Source organism: Necator americanus, chromosome II (assembly GCF_031761385.1).
Source record: "Necator americanus strain Aroian chromosome II, whole genome shotgun sequence".
Taxonomy (NCBI): domain Eukaryota; kingdom Metazoa; phylum Nematoda; class Chromadorea; order Rhabditida; family Ancylostomatidae; genus Necator; species Necator americanus.
Genome location: NC_087372.1, coordinates 38934004 through 38952424, shown reverse-complemented (window position 1 = coordinate 38952424; position 18421 = coordinate 38934004). Strand labels below are relative to the sequence as shown.

At 37.5% G+C, this 18421-nt stretch overlaps 1 protein-coding gene across 3 annotated transcripts; it reads left to right on the top strand.

Moving 5' to 3' along the window:
- Positions 1 to 2011: 2011 nt before the first annotated feature.
- RB195_020788 (uncharacterized protein) lies at positions 2012 to 16875 on the top strand (the record flags this gene model as incomplete). Of its 3 annotated transcripts, none has more annotated exons than XM_064189253.1 (12): positions 2012 to 2036; positions 5236 to 5273; positions 7597 to 7741; positions 9661 to 9825; positions 10537 to 10632; positions 10722 to 10893; positions 10958 to 11097; positions 12080 to 12225; positions 14097 to 14174; positions 15661 to 15818; positions 16695 to 16792; positions 16868 to 16875. In XM_064189253.1, 12 exons carry the CDS (start codon positions 2012 to 2014, stop codon positions 16873 to 16875), a joined length of 1269 nt encoding a protein of 422 aa, XP_064045133.1. The 3 variants fall into 3 exon arrangements, with proteins under 3 accessions (XP_064045133.1, XP_064045134.1, XP_064045135.1); XM_064189254.1 differs by having other exon boundaries at positions 12080 to 12279; XM_064189252.1 differs by lacking the exons at positions 2012 to 2036; positions 5236 to 5273 and having other exon boundaries at positions 7600 to 7741.
- Between the last annotated feature and the right edge of the window lie 1546 nt (positions 16876 to 18421).

Sequence of the window (18421 nt, the reverse complement as noted above, 5' to 3'; positions counted from 1 at the left end):
AAATGTGCCGCCCGATTGGTGAATATTAATTTGAAAAATAGAATATTAATTTTTCTACGCAGAAGATAATTTTTTTAATCATTCACGTGGCCTCATCAGTAATATCGATTGGTCATCTCGAATATTTCATCAATTTCCAAAACTGTTACTGTAAAAGGAAATGGTAATCGATGAAGAAACTTCAGAAAAAAAGAGAAGAAGTAAAGAAATAATGTTTTCAAAGTAATTTTTAAAAAAAGAGTAGTAGCTAGCAATAGCTGTATTTATTCAATTTGTTGGGATTTAATTGCATAAGTTCTACCGTATGTAAATGGGTTACTTCACAAAACAAATAAAATTCCAGAAGAGAAAAACAAAAACGACTGCAAAATTCTTTTCCATGCAACAATTATACCGTAGTTCTTGGTAATTATCGACACTTTAATGGGATTTTTTTCCAGGCACATATTTATCGAAAGCATACGTCAAGCGTTTAGAAATGAACCAACGAAAATTGCTTAGAAATGTTTTTTTTCTCGTACTTGCACAGCTTAGATTTTCTAGTCTGCTCAAATAATCGAAGTTTTATCCTAGAAATTTGGACTTTTTCTATAATCAGCGAAAATGACAGCAACCTTCAGTGAAAACCATAAAATTTTCTTGTTTTGGAGTTTAGAACTGAAAAATTTAACATATTTGTTAATTTAATAAAAAAAAATTATACCCCGCTATCTCACTATTATTATCTACAGTGCAATTATTTCCTGTTGAACAAGTATTTGAATCAATAAATAAATTATTTTTTTCTTTTTTCCACTAATATAAACGATATTTAAAAATTGTCGGAGGTTTTACTTCTAGTATTTGTCCTAGAACTTAGTCGTAAATGTCGTTAGCGCATTTATTTGCACTAAGCCTTACTATTGATATTATTCACGGTTTTTTCTCCAGCCAAGTAGTTATACGGTAATAGCCGGTTATTTTCCGAAATTTGATTGCTTGGAAATGTCTGCAATTGCACTCTGTGTGTGTGCAAATTCACCTCAAAGCGAAAACATAGTAATAAATTTCCAAGAGCGTAGTCTATCGCTCCAACCCACCATCTGTGGAAAAAAAACGTGGTGGTAGTGGTTTCCGATTTCTTTCTCTCATCCCGACATTATTCAACGAATTACCTGTTATTCTCATTTTTTTCATTGTAATTAATAGCTTTCGGACGGGTTCTTTTCCTCGGCTCCGCCCACGCCTTCGTCTCTACAGTCGCGGTATCGATGTTGAACGCGGTCGCTTCTCCTGCCTGTAATTCGCTTCGTGATTTCTTGGCGCGGAGCCTGGAAATTCTCGGATAAGCGTGACCGGAAATTATCCGAGATTTTAATTTCGCCCCGTCTCCATCCAATACGTCTTCGATTCGTCCGGCACATTCCTGTTTTCGTAAGTATGCGCTTCCGCGTTAGCGCTAATTACTGCATTTCTACATTTTATTTTTCAGAGAGAGATAGATTAGCTTCAACTTTTGATAAAGTTGTTTTCTCAATTTTCTTTTTTTTTTTTTCTTTTTCGACATTAAAAGAGCAACGCGTCAATCAATCATTTTCTTCCTCGTGCCCTTTTTTTCTTTTTTTTTCTACAGAAGTGTCTTTAACAGTTTCCTCCTTAGAAAAATTTGTTGATAACCATATTATGTATTCATACCATTTTTCCTTTTAAAGGATATAATTTACAACAATTATAACCTGAAAATGCCAACAAAAGCAAAGTAATAATTGAATTTAAACTTTTCGAAGTGTTCACGTGTTGCGAATGTGGGAAATAAAATTGCACGAAAAGATTGAACCAAGGGAAAATAGCACCTATCCAGTACTGGTATAGAGCGCTCTATGGATGCTACTCTGATCTTTTGAGAGGTGGATAAACATACAACCATTCATCCACTAAGAGCCTACGGTTTTTTTTTTCTAAAAAGATCCCTTCCGCTTTGAATTGAAAAAAAATATTTGCTCGATCGTCAAAGAGCTGCTTTTTTCCCTGAATGGAAAATCCTGTATTGAAACCCTGTAGGTTTAGAGAAATTTTTTGAAGTTAGCGTTTTTCTATTTCCAGGTGGAGTTTCGATCCCAATTTTCGATTGTCAGAGACAAAAGGCCTCGTAATATGCAGAAGTCCTATGATCGACGTCGGGAACAGATCTCAATGTGTCAAACGATGCAACTTTTTACATCCGTAGGATTGACAAAGTAGGATCAAATAGTTAAGAGTTTATTACTTGTACGAGTGTAATTTTCTAAGACCACTTTGGGAAAAAAACTCTTAACACCCTTAGAAAAGAACTAAAGTGTTGGATAAAAAAACTTTTAAAAATTAAGCTAATTTTAAAAAATGTCAGATCTCAGCAATCTATGAATTAGAAGTCTCGCAGGTAAATTTGATGATGATGGGACCCTACCAGTAATTTCTAGTATCGTGGGATGTGAACTTTGGCGTTTTGTCAATCCGCTTTTCGTTTTTCTAATACCTCCCTCCTCCATCCTATAACTTAAGTTCTTGAGGCAAAATCAATCCCTGAATACAGTGGATATTGCATTAGGATACCAAGAAATTTTCTAGCATCCAGCACGTAGTTTTTTTTTGCCGAGAGATATTGATCCTGGTGGTTGGTGTAGAGATCATAACCCAACTAATATTAAAAATATTGGTGAATTTCACTTTCACTCCTTTTCATTTAATTTAGAAATTCTGAGACGTTATTGTTGAATTCGGGATTTGACGTAGTACATTCAAATGATTCGTTTATAAACAATTTATTATTTTTGTTTATTTTTTGTTTATTTTTTTATTTCCTTTTTTTTCAGCCTCAGGCAACTGTCATTCAAAATTTCATTCTCCGTTTTTACTACATTGGACGATTCTCGAAACATTGAGCCAGGGTAATGTGGAAATTGACAAAATAAACGTAGAATGGTTCGAATTAACCTCAAAATTTAAAAAAAAAATTGAAAAATTTAACTAAAAAAATTAAATAACTAAGTGAATTTAAATAAATTAAAAGAAAAAAATAAAATTTAGGCCTCTGAAGACTCCGAAAACACGTCAGATAAATAAAGGTTCCATCCAGAAAAAAAAATTCGTTGGCACACTATAAGAAAACATGGACAAAAGTATGTATGTTGAGGTTTCAAGACGTTCAAGAACGTTTGAGTTGTCGTTGGAAGTGTTTTTTGAACTTTTCTTCTAACTTTTCCTGAACTTTTTTCCTTTTCTTTTTCCATCAATTCATTTTATTTCTGCCGAATTCGTCTTGGACTCCGGCAGAGATTCTTCGATCTACCGCAATGTACTTGATCACTGAATCCTCCTTGCTCTTATCTGTTCCGAGTTGTTCGCCGAGTCAGCGTCGAGCTGACGCCATGGCGATTAGCAAATGCTGATTTCTTGTCGTGTAGTTGTAGCAGCAGGAGAACTCGTCCACTAGATCGTAGTAAATTAATGGATCAAAAAATCCCTAATCTTACTCCTATTCTCTACATGTTTTTCTCGTCTCCTTTGGAATGCGTCAGATGTTTTCTAGCCGTAATTAGCAGCGAGGATCAACTGGTATTTTTCACTACTATTGTGGCTTTGTTTTCTGAACACAGAGAGACGTGAAAGCAGATCTGGTCTGTTGGTCTCTGATATTTTCTGGATACCTTCTGTGTTACTCATCTCTGCCTCATCTTTGTTGAAACTTCCTCAAAGTTTAGCTGATGTCTGCGGCTAAAAGGGACCAGCCATGAATCTCCATTCGCGATTCATGCGTAGTCTCCGAGATTTCATTGAGTAAACAAAACCAGACCTAGGCGTAGGCTTTGGACAATATATGATGTATGCAGATATGAAATATGATAGCACTATGTGAAAGATCAGCGAGGAAATTACAAATTTTCCGGACCAGCACACGATATGGATGAGCAAAGATGCTCGCGATCTTCTCAGTCAGACTCTTCTCACTCCGGAATCGCTTCCGAACGTTTCTCTGCGTTTTGTTTGAGTAGATAGAAATTTTTATGCATGTATTTAATAGAATCATTATGTATAAATTGAATTCCCCGAAAATTTCTCATACTTCTGAGAAACCATATTTAATTTCACCTATGGAAAAGGTCAGGATTTATCATCACATACTGAGAAAATATTACCTACAGTGGCGTTGGAAACAAGTGCTCGCCTAAATCTGGCGTACAAAGGATTTAATTTACTGGAATTTATTATTTACTTTCTTGGAAAAGAGGATTTAATCTACTGAATTTTCTCGGAAAACAATTTTTCACCTGCTCTCACTTACTCCTTTTACTCATTTTACTTGTAGAATAATGATAAATAATAAGGTATTTAGTAACTGTTCTTTTTGATGGAGTTTGACGCAGTCATAAGGGAAAACTCCAAGGCCGTTCATGGTTAATTTTTGCAAAGAATCGCTTGCCGCTCGCTGCGCTTTGCGGAGAAATTTCCTTAAAGTTTTTTAATGGCGATTATTTCCCCGTATTCTCCAAACATCTAGCTTTTTTTAGCAGATGCATTTAATAGTTTTTAAAGTAAATATTTTTAAATATGGTGATAATTGCATAATTAAATTAGTAGTAGTATAATAAATAAATTTTTAATATTTTCAAAGAAAAATAAATAACAATAAAGTTTTTTTGCTAAATATTCAGCTTTCTTTCACCTTATAGCCCAATCGATTATCTTATCTGTTCCTGAAGTTTCTTTTTACTTCGTTTTCGGACTGATTTATTACTCCTTCTCCTCCCCTCTTTTTTTCTTTATTTGTAATTTTATGACCTCTACACCGTTCGAACATCTTTCATCGTTCATCTGAACGTTCTACGCTTCCATCTAAAGTTTTCTTCTAAAGACAGAAATCAAGGAATTTCGCCAACATCTCCGGTGTATTGATTCCTTCTCTTCGAGACCTATCGAAGATCCAGTGAATTTCATTGGTTTCATGCCAACACACACACACGAATTCTCAAGGACGTATTCATTTGTTTGTTGTCCGACCACCGACCACAATCACATTGTTGCTCACAGTTCACTCCGATATGCGTCTTTGTGTTAGATGTCCAAGATAGTAGCTGCACACTGTAGCCACCGTATCTCCGTGTTCTATTTATTTTCGACGTTCTTTCAGGGTTTAAAAAATTGTAACCATATGTATCTTACAGGAAAGGGAAAAACCTGGATATCAGAATTGCTTCTAAAATCAAATCTGCACTCAAGTCAAACGAGCCACCATAATTCACACACGTAAAAAATCGGTTAGTGATTTTTTTTTTGCTCCTGAAATTTTCTCCTAGCGTTTCTTTTTTTCCAGCTGAAATATTTCTGAATTTTTACTTGAAGAAATCATGCCCCATAATTATTTATTTGACTATGTGTTTAATTCCCGATGCGAGTTTACCAACACTGATCGCTGGCCAACTAATCAGTTCGTAATCAAATAAACCGCATTTTTTTCCTCATTTTGTGCCAGTTGTCCTAGTTACCACGTAGAGTTCGTTGAGAATTTTTGAGTATCACTCGAAAAAAAAAATACAGAGAAAGCAGTAGTAAAAACATTGGAACTGAGTTTTAAGTTGCATGTGTTATCTAATTAAATATTTCTTTGAAATTTCTTACATCCGCTCACTTCATGGAAATTTTATCGTTTAAACCACTACACCTGCTCTCAGCAACTTTCTGTATGTATACTGTATGAAACCGTAACATACAATTGGCTACTGAATTGATAAGACCCTCTTCTTGTCATATATTTTTCTCGATCCGATCCAATTTTTCTCAAGAACAAGAATTTTCTTTTTTTTCCCCTTGGACAAAAATGCAATAACCTTTCTCTTTGATGTCAAAATTTCGGAGGTTAAAAGTCATCGTTTCGGAGAGAGTTAAATAATTCTGTCCTATTCGTCGATTCGATCTTCTCTTCCAGGGATCTCTCGCATTCCTTTTTTTTATTATTTCCTTATTCTTTATAATTCACATAGACGTTTCTCCCACTTTTCTTGCTGCTCCCAAGTTCCTTGCAAATCATATTATATATATATATATTGCAAATCATATATACAAATCATGGTCAACGCTTCTGCCAACTTTTTGGATTTTTGCCTATTTAACCTATTCCATAACATTTACTACTTTGAGCAGTTTTTTAAGTAAGTAAATGCTGGTGGGGCGGTGTAGTGTAGCGGTTAAAGGTTCCGCTGCCTGCACGATCGATCGGAGGTTCGAATCCGCCCCGGTGCTCACCAAGCCTTTCATCCCTCCGGGGTCGATAAATTGGTGCCAGACTTGTCTGGGAGGATAAAAACACTGACTTGACACATTGGCTAGCCACCGCAAATCCTTGTATAAGCCAGATACACGTTCGTGAAGCTCAAACGATTCTGAATTGTGGTGGAGGTGGTGGCGGATCCCAAGCGGATTGATTAACCCCAGACACTTTATCCTTTTCCCACTTCATACCTACAATAATTATGTTTACACAAATGTGGGCGGTGTCCGGAGCCCGTACTGTCGTCACCGTTATAATGGTAGTGTGTTGACTGTCCACATCGTCTCACACAGTCCGCTTATCTGTTCCATGACACATCTGCAAATAACGTTTTATGCCGTGAAACCTGTCTGAACAGCGGTCATATGTATCACTTCAAGCACCACCCACGCATACATCATCCCTGGAAAACATCCATACTTTATTTGTCTATTTATTTATTTTTTACATGGCAATCCGTGTGTTTACGAATGAAGTATACAATGAATAACAAATAGTACACAAATATGTATCATATGTATCACTTCAAGCACCACCCACGCATACATCTGACTTTTGCATCATCTCTGGAAATTATCCATACTTTAGCTACTTGTTTGTTTATTTGTTTATTTATTTATTTATTCTTTACATGGCAATCCGTGTGTTTACGAATAGAGTATACAATGAACAACAAATAGCAAACAAATAACACCTGCAAAGCAATGGTAATGTGTAGATACATAGGCTACTGATTATAAAGGATAAAGTCCCTGACGTCAATTAATCCGCTTGGAACCATCGCCACCACGTTCACTTCAATTCAGAATCGTTTGAGGTTTACGAACGTGTAATTGGCCTACAGAATGACTTCTGGTGGCTACACGATGAGTCAAGTCAGTGTTTTTATCCTCCCAAACAAGTCTGGTACCAATTTATCGACGCCGGAGTGATGAAAGGCTTGGTGAGCGCCGGGGCGGATTCGAACCTGCGATCGATCGTGCAGGAAGCGGAACCTCTAACCGACTGCGCTACACCCACCTCCTACCTCACCACTACACCCTTAACTTTATCCTTAATCATATAAACGTTTTGCGCTTCCCTCTGGGTTACTAAAGAAACCTCTAATTACCTGTTTCCTTAAGGAATCTGTTAGAAGCTTTCTTTAATACTGAAAATTTATTGGAAATGGGTATTTTTAGGAAACAGTAGGAGTAGTCCGAGCCAACTCTCTTCTGACGAAAAAGTGTTTTCTCCATATACCTCATTATTCCTCTTTTTTTAACTGTTTTTTTTAATTTCATTCATCATCGCTGAAGATATGAAAATTTTAGAAAATGCTCAATTTGACGAACATCACTAAGGTGGTCGAAGAAGACTGGATGGACCTGTGCGAAGAAGGATCGTTGCTTGATCAAAACGCAGTACGACTCCCATTGATTTTGATCTACCTATTTGTTTTCACCGTGTGTCTTCTTGGTGAGTTTTCTGTAAATTCTCTCTTCAAAAAAAAAATGTGCTGAGCATCGGAAAAACGCTGTGGTAGAATTGTTGGCGCTAAAGTTAAAGTGGGGCTCGTAAAAAAATAAAATGAATGAGGTGCTATTTATTTTCCTCCACCTGTTATTGACTCATGACCAGATCACGTGATTCACGAACGTCTCTTCGATTTTTCTCGAAAACTTTGGGATCATTGAGACCTATTTTTGGATCTATCTAGACTTTTTTCTTTACTCAGTTAACTTTTTGTGAGTTTAAACCATATTATTTTGTTTCTGGAAGGATTTGTTAGGAATTTAGAAACGTTTTCTGTTCACATATACACAGATTCTCTCCTGAATCGAGATCCTCTGTTGATGAAAATGTTTAATTAGTCGTTAGCCGTTTATTTTTATACTATATGAGCTCCGCTATCTATGAGATTCTGGAAAAAAATGTACATGCAGCTAGATATGGTAGTGTATGTATAATGTATGTACTTGAGGAATTGGAAAAAACGAGGAATAAGAATCCTTCGGGGTAGAAACGAAATATTTTCCACACTTCCTACAGCAATAATTTTTCTTAGCTTTCTCATACTTCTCTACTCCTACTTCTATGCGGTGTATGTACGGCGCCAGAATAAAAATTATGTATCATTTGTCTTTAAACTAGTTAGCTCTGTTTAATCACACTTTACGGATTTCTTTTGCTCACATCCAGAACCACAAACAATAGAGATTTTTTTTCTGTGTTTCAATATACTATTATTAATTTTTATCATATTGTTGTTGCTTATTTCTTTATTCTAATTTTATTTTCTGATATTTTCCGTGGGAACATTGTCCGGATGCAATCACTGTGCAGGACTCTGTCGTCTGTCTCCATACAGACACTAATCACTAAAACGTGGTCCGCTTTGTTTTGAAGCGTATTCGTAAGAATTATCCAGGACCTTATTCTATTACTGTGTGACCATTAGGTTACCTTAGCTACGCATAGTGGGGAAATTTTAACGTCTTCTCGCCTCATTCACTCTAAAAAGCTTCTCTACAAATGTTATGGATGCGAAATTCAAGATACTATGTACTCGAATCTAAATTTCTAATCCTCTTATTGAATTTTCACATATTCTCATGAATATATGACGCTAGTTTTCAATTTAGGGTCCTTATTACCTTTAATCAAAGTGATTTACTAACAAATTCTGGTATTAATTAATTTTTAAATTAATTCTGGTATAAATTAAATTAGGATACCATTTTAGCCCGTATTTTTCGACGTGCTCATCCTTTTTTTTCACCTTTTTAAAGTGTTTCAACTGTTTCTTCGGTACGTTTGCATCCTTCACATTATCGATTTCAGCACAATAATCCGAATCCACTCGCCCCCCCCCCCCCTTCCATTGAGCCTCATTGAGGAAAGCACTTTTGCGAGAGTGAAGAGGGCTAATGATACCTGCATATGTACCTTCTCGGGTAACAGAACACATGGAGAATAAAAAGAAAATGTGTGCTTTTTTGAACTCGAATAGAACTGTTGTTATTTTAAAAAAAATAACTAATAAGTAATAAATCAATAAATTGTCGTTATTAACAAAATAATTAATAACATTTAATCTCATCAATAAATTGTTGTTATTAAAAAACAATTTTTGATTTCTTTTGATTTTTGATTTTGATTTTTTTTCCCTGAATTCTGGAAATCTACTGATACGAGCTTTTTCTTGCAGTTTTCATGCATCCGTTCTCAAAATGGACTCAGTTTCATTTTTATTTCACAAGAAGTAAAACTTCTAAGTATTAAATATAGGATAGTATACTGTAAGGAGTTGCGTCTGCATTATCGTCATACCTTTTAATATAATTTTTTCTTACGTTTAAAAAGGAGCATTCACTTGCGCAGTGCCTGAATTTCAGGGAACTTCTTCACTATTGTCGTCATTGTGTTGCACCCAACTATGCGTACTGGAACGAATTACTTCCTGGCGAACTTGGCATTGGCTGACTTATTGGTTGCTGCCTTCTGTATTTTGCAGAATATGGTTCATATTGTAGGATTTGACCACGGGAATTGGACTCTAGGTATGATCTATCAATGCGGATGTTTGTGATGTGCCCGATGTTTTTATTTTACAGCTATTTTTTTCGGTTTTATTTTTATTTTGTAAATATTTTTATTGAAGTGTTCCCCAGATATTGGTGGAATGAATTGAGTAAGAAGTAAAAGTTTTAAAAAATCTTATAAATCATCAACACTTGCTATGGTCAAAATAATATTTTCGCTCAAAAATTATCTGCACCTTGTCTTGTCGAAAAAATAGAACCATTGGTGTAAATATTGGATCACTTGGAAAGAAACTGTTCAAGAATTTTATAAAAGGTAGAATTACAATTATATTAATTATATTATTATATTAAAGTACATTATTCGGGCCAAACTTTCGTCCACGATGAGGTGTGGATTTTTTTTTACACAAGAAAAGTTCTTGTTGATGTCAATCCTTTTCCCTCTAAAAGATAGATTTAAATTTCAACTAATCAAGGACTATTTCGTGACGGGACCTCATCGTAGTCATTTTCAATACTGTTTTGTGTACTGTTTTTGTACTGATGGCACTAATATGAGGTTCCGCGAAATTTTTCACGAGGCACAATGAGGTCACGCACGCTACGCTTGTGTCCAAAAATTTTCCGCTATCTCTAGATTTTTTTCTTCTCCGATACTGCGCCACTTCTCTAAAAAGCTCTAGAAATATCGTGGGCAGATGCTAAAATCAATATATCGATTTTTAGGTGAGGCTATGTGTTACATCTACGTTTTTATGCTTCATTTCATACCATGTCTAAGCGTTGGGATATTGGTATGCGTATCGATCGAGAAATATTTAGGTAATCTTTACTTCTCTACGGGAGAATTTTTGACATTTTTTTCCTGAATTGTGGAAATCTATTGATGCGAGTTTCTTTTGTTTTTGCAGTTTTCATGCATCCGTTCTCAAAATGGACTCAGCAGATCCTACGTCGCCGAGTTCGCTTCATGATGACCATGGCCACATGGGCGTTAAGTGTCGCCTCCAACATACCGTACGCTCTGAACACCCGTCTTTATCGGTTCAGTGATACCGCAGCCGCATGCGGTCGAACGGACACGTAAGCAACGATCGCGTGGTTGACGTAGAGTCGTGGATCTGGCCCCGAATATCCATGATTTCAGGCTACGAGTTTGGGTTACGGTATCGTTTATCCTCTGGTACATTTTACCGTTAACCGTTCTTGCACTGATGTACACGAATATTGGTATGATGCTATGGAGAAGTGGAAGCTGCGTGATTACAGTAACTCGACCGAGTACTGGTAAGTTAACGAGAATTTTTTAACTCAGAGAAGGTCAAATGCAAATTAATGCAAATTTTTCAATTTAGAAGAGATCATCAACGAATTTTTTCAAGAAAATCAAGTAATTAAATGGATTATCGTTGAGAAGTTTATTTTGCTAAACAAATAAATAACATAAATTAGTGGTGCCACTAGTTATTGTTTGGAGGTCTCTTGATTTAATGTTGCTTATTTTCCTCAAATTCGAATTTGAACTAAACAAACGTAATATACAAAATAATCTATTATTTAATAGTTAATAATATACAACTAATACATATTTATTTTTTTCTTAACCTCAGTATTCTAATTCATTAGCAATTATTTGCTACTTGTTCCTACTCGGATCTGTAGAACAAATTGGATTTAATTTTTAAAAAAATCCCGGATTTGGCACAAGTGAAAAATAATAAAAATAATAATCTTCACCCAGGGCCTCATTTAAATATAAATCTATCTACTCACAAGCCATGATTTTATCAATATCGTGAGAAAATTGGTCTCCTTCCTCCATGCCATTTACTCATGACGGATCGAGATCAGGTTCTAATTTTCTTTGATTCGCCCACGCATTTTTTTCCATTGTAGACGTTCTACGTAAATATTAGTGAAAACTGCTAGAAGATCTAGAAAAAAAAACTAAAAATGAAGAATGAGAAACTGCCGAAATTCAACTACCGAAAAATTGTTTTTTTTTGTCTCCGTCCACATTTTGGTGCGAAACACCAATCCACCAGTGTAGTTAACTAGACTTTAGCATTGGATAAAATATAAGAATTAAATATTAAAGCTTTGGCTCCACATTTTTTTAAATGAAGAACCACTCAAATCCACTTTACAAAGATCCAAACTGGATCACATTTTCTTATGGGACCTTTCAAAAGTACCACAAGTTCATTCTCTACATCACTAAGTCTATTTTCTCCTTTAATATCGGAATTTTATGGAAAAACTTATTCAGATTCACAAGGTAGCGCTCAAACTGGTACATCATGGCAATTATCAAACGGAAGAACAATCATCTACAAACAAGATTCCCTGCTTCAAGTTCCAGAAGATCCACAAGTGAAAAAACGACAGCGGGATTTGACGGAAAGTCGCCGAAAGGTTGTGTATATGCCGCCTGCACTTCGGTACTACGATAGTGCTACACCTGCATGGGTTCGTTGTTGTGTTGTGTCACCTCACTAACACCGTAACTCACTTCAATCCACATGTAGCAGCCACATGGCATGGCCAATTCTCACCGTGCTCTTCTGCATGCGTGATTTTTTTTCTTTCTGTAAATTTGACAAATTTAATTTCGAGGACTGTAACATAAAGGCATCACTCCACGAATCTGAGGTGGTACGGATTTCACGTGGAGTATTCTTATACGGGATCGTAGTTTGAAAAAACGGCCCGGAAGCTACGGCTTCAGGCGTTCTGGCGCACTATTTTCTACGAGGAGTTCGATTGGAGCGCGCCAGCCTTGTGCACATGCCGCATCTTTCAGGCCGTTTTTTCGCGACAATTAGGAAGAAATGGACGGAATCACCTTCCTCTCCACAATCTACTATCCCTTATAAGAATACTCCACCTGAAATCTGCACCAACTCAGATTCATGGGGTGATGCCTTTAACAGTTGAATTTTTATTTTTTAATTCCTAATTTTTTTAATGTTTAATTTCTTCTCTTTTACGATTGATGAGGGAGATAGATTTCATTTTTTTCCATGACTATGACTGCATGTTCGCACGGGATCACCACACTATCTTCTCTTTTCCAAAATTTGTTCCGACATTCGCCTCGGAACTACTATTTCTATTCTTTCTTCCTCGTACCTCTATCCTGTATTATGTTGTTTTTTTTTCTTTTTTTCCTCTCACCGGAATCTTTCTTTACTGAAACAACAAAGTAATAGTAGAGCCCACTCAAATTGACTTTTTGCCAAAGGTGATGGGTCGGCAATCGAATGTAGAAAGAATTTTCATCGCGTACACTGATATGCCTTCGTTTTAATTGATTTCGTAGCTTTTACAGTGAGATTTAGTTTCCGGAAGCAGATATAGTCCGCGTCGGCGTATCGTGTCAAGCCCTCTTGGGTCCCTTTCTTCCTCTCGATAGGACGATGACACCAATGCGCTTTTCCCAGCAACTTTTTTTTAAAATAGATTTTCGCTTTTTTTTTCTTGATAGTGAATGAAAAGAAATACGTTGTATCAGCAAATTTTTTCGTTAGTTTTGTACTTTTTTTAGTAGTCAGGACTTTTCCTCAGAGATTCTTGGATTTCAAATTGCAGTTTGTAGAAAAAGAACTTCTTTCCTCTTAAAAGAGTACGATCTAACAAGAAAGCATTTTCCTAAGATTACAATTATTATCATTGTTCATCGTGGACAATTGCAAATGGAAAGATTGGAAAAATGTTGCAGAAATCCTATTCCTACAAAATGAGATCTTAGAGGCGCCTGAACAATGAGTCAAATGGTAAAAGAAGAATTTTGCTGGAACTTTTAAGTCTTATCTATCCATGGTTACCCAGTAAAAGAAAGAAATTTATCAAAATTAAGAGAAAAAGCGCCGGAGAAGTTTGCTGTCGTCATCGTCCTATCGATCACAGGAGGCACCCTGTGCTCGGCAGAGGACAGAGTAACCCACTATCCCGACAGAAAACATCTGACGCCTACCACAGAATCGCGTTGCTGTCGCTGGTAGTGACATCGAGATAGATGAGGGTCCACTAAACTCGCAGGGGTTTGTGGATTCCCTCGTGGGGGGTATGGATAACCTAGTAAAAATCGATGATGTTTGTAACGCTGTGATCCTCGAAAACCACTTCGTAAATAGAGAACGAATAAAAAATCGCATTTTGCTTTACCTCCTGATGCATGTGCATGTGTTTTAATTTCTATAAATGTGACTTATACATGAAATGATTGTAGTGTCATTTGGAATGTCGTCGCATGGAATGAGCGCTAATTTTTTAAATTTTTACAGGTAGTTCGTTTGTTGATTGTCCTCGTTGCTTCCTTCGCAATCTTGACGCTTCCTCATCATGCTCGTCTACTTCATACAGTAAGTACTGTTAGCTCCTAAACGAAATAAATTAGTCGGGGTTTGGGGAATTCGTGGATTTCGTTATGAAGACAAAATTCTGGATAATTAGTTATGTCCGACGTCAACGTCCAGAAGGAATTCTAGAGAAGAACAGGGTTTGTGCTTCGATGTGTTTTTTTTTTCAAGTAAAATTAAAGCAAGGATTTGAAGTGATCATTTGAATACATCTTTCTCCAGTTCGAACCGATCGTATCACAACAGTGCGCATCCGTTCACATTTTAATTTCACTCGGTATTGAACTTCTGCTAGTTTTAAGGCAGCGAGGAGATCACAAAACTCACGATCTAGGGGCCTCAGCGGCCACATACAGTGTTCGGGATGTGGATTACGTCGGATATGAGCATGGCCCCTCAGAGTTTCCTCTGATCCTACTAAAAAACGGCGTAGGAGCCGCCTTAGTTCCTGCGAGATGCGTTAAAAAGTGCACTTTATAACACATTCCGGCTCCTCCAGCAGCTTATTCACTGATTTTACATGAATAAGCTGTTGAGGTGACTTCATTGATTTTCCAACGCTCGCTCATTAATGCGGCGCGTCCGCAATTGTGGCGCTTTTTGGTGTACCTCGTAGGTATAAATGCCGATACGCTGTCTATTTTTTAGGTATATCAGAATCACTTCGCACTCTATAACACCAGTTTCGTGACACTCTTGGTTTGAACATTCTAAAATGCATTCATTTATCTGTGAAGATCTTAAAAGTTTGAGTTTGGAGGTAATGACCGAGTTGTGATGTTCATTATGTAGGCCTGGAGATGGCAGGAAGATCTTAGAAACAAAAGAAATGGAAGTACAGTTTTCTTCCGCTTTATAAGTGTTGCAGAGCAAATTGTTCTAAAGGTGTAAAACATCGTCCCAACCATTGTGATGTGGAAAAATTGCTGGATATTCCAGGATTAAACATGCCATCCAATATTAGTTTAGAATTATTTATTATTAGTTTACTCTTATATACGTATGCAGTCCGCACATCATTTCCTGTACGCATTTCCGTTACGTCACCGCTCATAAAAATATTAGCGATGCTTAAGGGCATCACCCCGCGAATTTGACGTGGTAGGGATTTCAGGTGGAGTATTCGTATACAGATTATGGAAAGGAGGGTGATTCCGTTCATTTCTTGCTAATTGACGTAAAAAAACGGCCCGGAAGATGCGGCGTGTGCACACGGTTGGCGCGCTCCAATCGAACTCGTCGTAGAAAATAGAGCGCCGGAACGCTCGAAGCTTATCTTCCGAGCCGTTTTTTACGGCAATTAGAAAGAAATGAACGGAATCACCTCCCTCTTCTTATTCTACGATCCCGTATACGAATACTCCATCTAGAATCCGTACCACCTCAGATTCGTGGAGTGATTCCTTTAATTTGAGCGCATTTTCTAGGGTTGCTATTGCTTCATATTATGGATTGTGAAACAATTCCCACTCAATGCTGAATATTTCAGATGTGGTCCACGACTCCACAATGCAATAACGACTGGTCAATACTGTTACAACCTCTCAGCTACATCTTCTTGTTCCTCTCAAGCGCCATCAATCCAATCCTATACGCATTTTTATCGAAACGATTCCGCGAAGCTGCTAGCGATATCTTCCACTGCAAGTGAGCCAGATTCAGAAATTTCTCGGCATTCGAATTTGCATAGTTTTCTATCAGATTTCCCGTAATTTCCATTTCATCATCTAGAACTTCTATTAGATTCGTTTCCTGTTTAGGACACATATTCAAGGATAGGAAGCTATTAACCCTATCTAAAACTCAAACCTCAAAATCACCAAAAACAACCCTCCATATGTAGCCATGTTCGCTGCTCAATTTAAATCACCACATCAAAGCCATTCACCCTGTTCCTATTAGCGTTAATATCAATCTGAAATGCAATACACAGATAAAAAGAACCACATTTCGAGAGTTGTTCAAATTTACACCGTTCTCAAAATCCCAGAGATAAAAAAAAATTGGGATTAATAGAAGCGAATTAATTTCGTCCTCTTCTTCGACAATTCCCATCAGTCGATGAATCAATTAGATCGAGATATACGGTATTTTGTGGTATATATAGTCCTAAACCTCAACTGCTCTTGAGAAGTCCTTTACTAGGCCCATTTTGTCAATGAAATCCAATCCTATAGCACCAGACCGCAAACCCAGGGGTTTTTTGTGAGCCGATCGAAGTGACGGCTCGACTTTCAGGAGAGCTGTGGACTACCGCTGTCGCCGCCGTCACTCGTCGGCATATTTAAACGTTCAGATAGGAGCCGCATCCAAAGAAGAGCGCGGTCCACGTAGGTGACATTGGTGTGGTGATTGAGTGTCAGCTTCTTACGGGAAACACGACACGTCCCATAAGTAGCTCGATCATATCATGCGCCACTTATGGGACAGTATGCATGCTAACGCACATGTAGAATAGTTCTTAATGTTCTGTAAAAATCTATAAAGTAATTTTATAGATTTTTTAGTTCATTGTTCTTTTAGGAAAGGTCTCCTATCACATCTCAGCCGTTCACGATCACGAACAAGAACAATCGTCTCTGATTTACCGGAGGATTCGCGAGCTTTGAATCCATCAGGCGGTACGATTCGTATGAATCGCTTACGGTAGTGCATATCAGCGCGAAATTCTTGTTGTGCATTTGCTTGTGTTTCAGGTTTTTGAACATATCACTAGATAATCTCCTAAACCACATATCGATTTGTTGTGTGTGTGTATCTGCCAGGAATTTATCTTAAATTAGGACAAACAACTTACGCGTCTAGTCAACTGTGGTCTTCGATTAACAGCACTTTTTGAGATATTTGTTGAAGTAAAGTCCGTCTTTTCCAAATATTTTAGAATCTCTAAATTTCCAGCGGCTTGTATACATTTTTCCATATCAATCCGTACCTCAAATCTCATTCACCTGCCCTTTTTATGATTTCATCGTACCTTAATTTCTGTTTTTTTTTACTCATTTGTGATCCCCTTTCTCATTTTTTCTCAATTTGTGATTCGAGTACATACATATGAACTATTGCTTGAAGAGAGCTTAAAGAAGAAAAAAGAGGTACTATTAAAGTTGTGGATAATGTCTGATTTTTTTTAATGGGTATATTTTTGAATACTTAGTTTTCGAATATAATTTGTGCACATATTTCGTCCTATTTCCTAGCAATTCAGTTGTAGCTTACTCCTATCGTACTCAATTTGGTGAAGACAATCAAAATTGATTTGAATTTCCTTGATTAATTATTGATGATCAATTATTTTCCTGGTAGTATAGAACGCCATATCCGACAGAGATCTATGTGATTTATTGCCCCGGGTGACTTTGTTGTGTTTCTTTTTCTGTTTTGTGACTGTATAAATGCATATATTTGTGGTCGAGTTGTTCGTGAAGATAAACATATTCTCAGGAAAAAATTTCTAACAAACTCTTTTATTAAAAAAAAGAATAACAAAACAGTAAGAGTTGAATGTGAACCGTCCACACATTCAAATGAACTTATCGTGCCCCCGGTCCGCTCTAAGAAGGAGCGCCAGGCATCGGTGGGTCGTACTCGAGACCGTCTGCTGGATCCACAGGAAGTCGTCCTGGGCTAGCTATTACAGCCCTAGCCACTCCGAACCCTGTGAGCTCGCGCCCAGGATCCCGCCCCTCTTCCCCCCCCCCTCTTCCCACCCCTGTGAGGCCTCGGTACTGCCCTCTGATCCCATGCCCCAACCTTTATGGCCTGCGGATCAGGTGATATACTGTGGTAAAACGCGGTTTATAAATTTCGTTTACCCTAATGACAGCAACGCACAGCAACAGCAATATACACGACATCACAGATGGATCAATAGGGACCTGTCAGTTGGCTACGTGGCTGTAGCTCCCGGCCCTAAGATGGATAGCGCTGGCGGTTCGGATACGCAGCACCCAGCCGCGGTATTGCGCCTTTAAATGGTATTGCGCCTTTAGATGGTGAATGGCGAGCGATCGAATACAAAACACGAGAGAAGAACGCGCACCATAAAACGGAAGAAAAGAAAACTACATCCCGACTGCTCAGAGCCAGCCCTTGTCTACAGCGGCTGGCGCGGGAGCGCAACCGTATTACTTTGCCGTTGGCAATGTTTCCCATGTGCCGCATGAGAAAACGTGCCGGCTAGCTGGAAACATCGTGCATGGAACGACAGAACTGAGAGATATTGCCAAAAACTCATCAAATACAAAATGAGG